Raw genomic sequence first — 6,762 nt, forward strand, 5'->3', positions numbered from 1 at the left:
TTCTTGCTGGTGGTATATATATCTCAGTTACCCACGCTTTTTTGTATCAATTGAAGTTCTTGATCTCGATTTAGAAAGCGGCCATGATTATGTGTCAATATCGAATAGAAGTGGTTTGATGGCCAACTTGACTGGTTCAAAGTTTTCAAAGAAACCAATCAATGCGACTTACTATGTTGATATCCGCTTACATACAGATTCATCAGTGACGAAAAGAGGTTTTAATTTTCGGTACAAACTTATTCCGTTTCCAAGATGCAACGGGACTCAACATTTGGATGCTGATTCAAACTATCAAAGCATTACATCGCTGAACTATCCAGGAAGTTACTACGACGCTCTTTATTGCACCTGGAGCATTACTTCCGTGTACTCAGATTCTGTGGTGGAAGTTTTCATTGCTGATTATGCCATCGAGCCAAACTACGACTTCTTATTATTCTATGATGGTCCTTCCCAATATTACGCACAAATTGACTACAAACACCAAACCGGATCATTTATTTACTCAACAACATCAAATATGTTTGTTACTTTTGTTACTGATTACAGTAAAACTCATAAAGGGTTTCGAATCATGTATAGGGGAGTACAGAGTTCAAACCAGACTTCTCCCAGTTATAACGATCCGTCTGCCAACAACCCCGATATTGCATGCCCTTCAGGGCTATATCTCTCTGTCGACCCTTATACCTACAATTATATAACCTCGCCTAACTATCCAAGCTTGTATGACAACAACTCAACCTGCACATGGTATATTGAGACAAAATATGCTGGATACAGTATTGAGATAGACGTTAACGATGCACGTTTTAACCAATTTGATCGGGTCATTTTTTACTCCGATTGGAACACCCCCTACTACTGGGGTTATTTCGATGGGTATAACTCCTTTTATGGCAAACTTTTTATTAATTCCGGACAAGCAAAAGTGACGTTTATCTCCGATAAATCTCTCAGAGAAAAGGGATTTTTGTTTCTTGTGAAAGCGGTTCCTCAACTTCCTGCCTGTCCATATGGTGAAACTCTGGACATACATTCTGGTTCATCTATTCTTACTTCACCCAACTACCCTTACCCTTACTACAGCAATATGGACTGTAGTTGGACAGTACAAAGCCCCAGCGATCTATACATTATGGTAAACATACTTTACTTCGATTTAAACCAGGCTTATCTTTATATATACGACGGGCCTACTATTAAATACCCATGGATCGCCAATTTCTATGAAACTTTATATCACACTCCGATTTATTCTAGCGGTTCTATAATGTTGTTTAAATTTAAATCATGGAATACCGGAATCGGTTTTAAACTTCAGTACTCAACGATAAATAATCGCACAAATGACGAACATGAATCACAGAACAACTGTACTCTGATACACCACCTTTCCAACACCAACGGCACAATTACTTCAAGTAATTATCCTGACTATTACCCCAACAACATGATTGAATGTTGGATTTTCGGTCTAAAGCACAACGCATTGGAGCTTATATTTAAAGATTTTGACACCGAATATTATTCGGATCGCTTGAAACTTTACAACAGCAAGCAAGAAACTGAAGTCTTCTTCGGTTGGGTGCGTCCCAGTTACCCGTATACGTACTATGGGTACAACTTGTGGCTTCAATTCACCACTGACAACCAAACTTCGTACAACAAAGGTTTTGAGATCAACTATGTTTTGTTGACATAAATTCGACCAAAGCACAACCGAATAAGCTTGAAGGTTGTTAATTTTGTGCGCAATATGTTAATTTGAATTGTATGCATTACTGCCAAATTCATTAGCTTTGTCTGTTTTTAAACAATTGTCGCTTTCTTCTCGCAATGAGAGCAATTACGATTTGTGATCCCAATTTATTTGAGAATTTTTCGTCAGTCATTGTTTATGTCAGAGGTTTTTAACCAGAGGGCTACATTAAGACTTGTGGGGTAACTTATTCCCTTTGAGGAATACATCAGTAACAAAAAGTTTCATATATTGCTTAAGAAAGAATGATGATTTATAGGCTTGATTTTGATAATGTTGATTTGGAACTAGAGTACAACTATGACACGGTTAATTGCATAGCCAACGTTAACGTAGCAGGGATTGATAAGGGAAACAATGCAATGGTGCGAAGCATTTTTAAGACCCTTTCTAACAATAGTCACATCTTTCCCAACACAAAAGAAACCAAACTGCTCTTTTCACCAATTAACTGCAATTTATTTTAGCTTTAAAGCAACAATAATAAGTTGCTGGTTTTAATTTTTAACTTTAATATTCTTGAAACTCTAATCAGCGTTGCTGCAACACAACAAAAAAAACGATGCAATTTGTCCAGTAAGCGGTAATCATCGGATGTGACCTTCCTTAAAGGTTGTAAAACAACGTTTGTTTCAAATGAGAAAAAACACTGAAATGTGCTTTCAGTTGTTTTGTGTGTGTAATTATACTCTAGAGCGCAAATTTTATTTATCGTTGCTGCATTGCTAAGTTTACAACAAAATACAAAACTCTATCAGTAAAAATGTATTTTCTCCATAATGTAGCTTCACTTATGCGAAATCTGCTGACATCGCATATTGATTTGTTTGCCCACGATTAAACTTAATATCGTAGATATACTTACCGGGGAATGCTGTGTACCATGTATGGCGTTAAGTGTGAACACGTTCGCATTTGTCTGGTAAATTGACCAATCGAAATAAATAACTGTATATTTATAAACTCAACTCGCATAAGGTTACCAGACGTATAGATTTTTGGCATAAAATCTGTGTCCGAAATAAATTTTTAGAAACACTCTTAACGTCCAGAATTTTCTAATCTACGATTGTTCTCACAATTATTTTTCTGAGCGACTGAAAGGTTTACGTTTGAACTGTTGTCTGTGCTGTTTTTTTAATGCATTGTGCCTACATTCATGCAAAACAACTTATCAATATGAATTAAAGGCTAGTTGGTGAAATTAAGGCTATTTTTTACGTCTAGAAAGCTATCAATACGCTATGAAAAGGACCTGATCCTGTGAAAGTTTTTGTTATGTAACTTATTAGGACACGAAATCAGGGAACAGATCAGATGTACAACGAAAGGAAACGGTTTCTACAAAAAGGCATTGCGTTTCATACTCCATTCTAAATAAAAATATGCAACACAAATCTTACCAACCGGAGTGGTAAACGGAAAAAAATAAACAACACGGGTACTCGACTCGAAGCAATTACTGTCACACACCTGAACGTGTAATGAAGTATAAGACAACAATACGCTATTATGACGTCAACACACAGTCCTTACCTTTCCCAAAGCTATGTTGGGCGACAGTATACGAAAAATCTACTAACTCCATTTAGCTAAATGTGCGGCTGATGTAAGTAAGTAGCGCCACAGTAAAGTGCATAATTAAGTCACGCTTTACGCAGGATACAACATACGGACACTGCGTGAACAAAACGCAACCTGAACAGCTTGGTCAAAAGTTAAGGTTATTGCAGTTGAATCCAAATCTATTATATTCCACTTTTTAAGTAATTAACTTTTAGGAGTCGTAAATACATATTTACAAATCGACTCACCAATAACCATCGTTTTCACGATAATATACGGCTTTTGAAACAATTAACCGACGTAGTACCGTGCTCCACGGAAGTTAATAACTTAAAGAACTAAACCATGTTGCGTTATCGCAAAAAACTGGCTGTCAATTGTTATGTCACACAGTGCAATAGATTGCAGAACAAGTTGTAATTTAAGGGCAAAAAGATGTAACAAGCAAGGTGTTATTGCGAGTTATTATCTTGCAAGACTTTGCACTTGTTTTTCACTTGCCGGCGTCCCCCATTGTTGTCGGATGTGGTAGCTTGACACGTGCTACGGAATGCAGCATGCCCATAATCACGTATACCTGTTTACCGATGTGTATAAGTAGTGTGTGTTCACATCGTGGTTGGGCATCAGACGAAAACTGTTTGTCAAGTAGTTACTCAAGGTTTGATAATGAAGTGATTATTGTCGGCCAGTTCTCTTGAAGCTACTGACCGTATTTAGGGTTAACGCAGGTATAAAATTCTACAGCTAACGTCAAGCACATTTAAACATTGTCTGGTGGTTGTGAAAAACTGCGCAAAAATTGTATCGGACCAAAATCCGTGTCGAAAAAACGAAATATTATTAGCTACTCAACGGCGAGAACAGTATGTAGTTCCAGGGAAATTCTTGCTCCACGAAAAAGCAAAAAAATTTTTAAGAATAGGTTTTTAAAATGAGAAATTTACGACTCACCAGAATGAAAGCAGTAAAAGAGAGACCAATTGCTTTCGCCGAGCAAATCTTTACCTAAATTCGAGCAAACTTAGATAAACAACAAAAATAACTTCAGTATGTTTTGTTTGGAATATTTGCAGACAATATTTTAATCGGAAAACTGCTTTTTGCTATCAATTGACGATGGCTTGTGTCAAAGTTGTTACTGTACTTATTCTACTGACAACTCTTGCAACGTTGGGAAATGCCAGATGCAACGGGACTCAATATTTGGATGCTGATTCAAACTATCAAAGTATTACATCGATGAACTATCCAGAGAACTACTACGACGCCCTTTATTGCACCTGGAGCATTACTTCAGTTTATCCGGGTTCTGTGGTGGAAATTTACATTGCTGATTTTGGCGTTGAGCCAACCTTTGACTTTTTAGTTTTCTATGATGGTCCTTCCCAATATTTTGCTCAAATTGACTACAAACACGAATCCGGTTCCTTTATTTACTCAACAACACCAAATATGTTTGTTACGTTTGTTACTGATTATTACATGACTTCCAGAGGATTTCGAATTGTATACAGGGCTGTACAAAGTTCAAACCAGACTTCTCCCAGTTATAACGACCCATCTGCGAACAACCCCGATATTACATGCACTTCAGGACTATATCTCTCTGTCGACCCATATACATACAGTTATATAACCTCGCCTAACTATCCAAGCCTGTATAACAACAATTCAACCTGCACATGGTATATTGACACGAAATATGCTGGATATGGTATTGAGATACAAATTAACGATGCACATTTTAACAACTATGATAGCGTCAGTTTTTACGACGGCTGGAATGCAACCTACTTTTGGAACTATATTGATGGTCATAGCCCCTTTTATGGCAAAGTATTTCTTCGCTCGGGACAAGCAAAAGTGAAGTTTATCACAGATAAAACTCTCGTAGAAAGAGGATTTTTGTTTCTTGTGAAAGCCGTTCCACAACTGCCGGCCTGTCCCTTTGGCGAAACTCTTGACATACATTCTGGATCAGCTATTCTTACTTCACCCAACTACCCCTACCCTTACTACAGTAATATGGAGTGCAGTTGGATAATACAAAGCCCCGACGACCAATACATTATGCTCAATATAATTTACTTTAACTTGAAAAATGCCAACCTTAATATCTATGATGGACCGTCTTTGAGATATCCGAGGATCGCAAGTTTTCAGGAAACTATATATGAGTCTCCGATTTATTCTAGTGGTCCTAAAATGTTGGTCTTGTTTAACGCATGGAAAACCGGTATTGGTTTTGAACTTGAGTATTCAGCGACAAGCAACCGTATCATTGTGGAATCCGAATTGCAAAACAACTGTACTCTGACACATTACCTTTCCAGTGTCAATGGCACAATCACTTCCAATAATTATCCTGACTATTACCCCAACAACATGATTGAATGCTGGATTTTTGATCAAACGTATAGTGCAATGAATCTTAAATTTAATGATTTTGACACCGATTATTATTCGGATAGTTTGAAACTTTATAACAGCAAGGAAGTAGTTCAAGTCTTTTTCGGTAATGCGAATTCTGGTTACTCATATACGTACTATGGGTACAACTTGTGGTTTCAGTTCACCACCGATAGCCAGGCTTCTAACAAAAAAGGCTTTGAGACAAACTACATTTTGTTGACATAAATTCGGCTAAACAAACAATAATGTGTGAGTTAATTTCCTGTATAAAATGTTTGTTTTAATTGTAGCGTAAGCATCACTGCCATATTGTTGTAGTCTGTGTTTCGTTGAGAATTTTTGTTGCCACTTTTCTTTACATAAAGTGTGTAATTACGATGTGTAATCGAAATTTATTTGAGATGTTTTGATCATTTCTCTTAGCGGTTTTATTCAGTTTCAAATTTAACCAAAAAGGGTAAATTTAAATTGTTTTAATGTAAACATCGATAAGTGAAAGATTCACATTTATTTGGGAGAATAAATTCGATTTACCCCATTTGATTTACATTGTTGTCACAATGTCACACGTGCCCGTTAAACCATACTGTTGAAAAGCTCACTAACCAAAAACTTTGTTTTGCGCGATGGTTTTATCAACAAAACGTTGTAAACTTTTTTTCCCTTTAACAAGCTGCCGAAACAGAAATGGTTGAATTTTTTTACTGTTGTTATGTGATTATCGCTATCGACAAAATCACTGCATCGATAATAAAAAGTCGATTAATCTCACCGCCTTGTTTGCTGAGGCTCTTTACTGATAAAACACCGTGAGAAGGTGATGTGTAGTGTTAGTATTTGTAAGACGGCTACATCGCGACAATAAAGTTTAAGCTGATTTATCTGCAAAGTTATGTTCCTGAGTAAGATGTTGCAAACTACGCTGAAATAGCGCCTTTGTTCACGCATCTATAAATTCATTAACTGGGTTTACAAATGCTCGAAAGGAATTCGCATACAGCGTGTTTACAAACGGT

At 36.8% G+C, this 6,762-nt stretch overlaps 1 protein-coding gene across 1 annotated transcript; it reads left to right on the plus strand.

Annotated features, from left to right (window-relative positions):
- Positions 1-4,450: 4,450 nt before the first annotated feature.
- LOC145223424 (scavenger receptor cysteine-rich domain-containing protein DMBT1-like) lies at positions 4,451-5,971 on the plus strand. The gene has a single exon (XM_080089851.1). It carries the CDS (start codon positions 4,451-4,453, stop codon positions 5,969-5,971), a length of 1,521 nt encoding a protein of 506 aa, XP_079945977.1.
- Positions 5,972-6,762: the final 791 nt, after the last annotated feature.

Source organism: Phallusia mammillata, chromosome 4, assembly GCF_965637545.1.
Source record: "Phallusia mammillata chromosome 4, kaPhaMamm4.hap1.1, whole genome shotgun sequence".
Classification (NCBI taxonomy): Eukaryota; Metazoa; Chordata; class Ascidiacea; order Phlebobranchia; family Ascidiidae; genus Phallusia; species Phallusia mammillata.

Bases quoted from the DNA above. Each gene is read 5' to 3' on its own strand.
- LOC145223424 (XM_080089851.1), top strand. From the start codon at position 4,451: ATGGCTTGTGTCAAAGTTGTTACTGTACTTATTCTACTGACAACTCTT.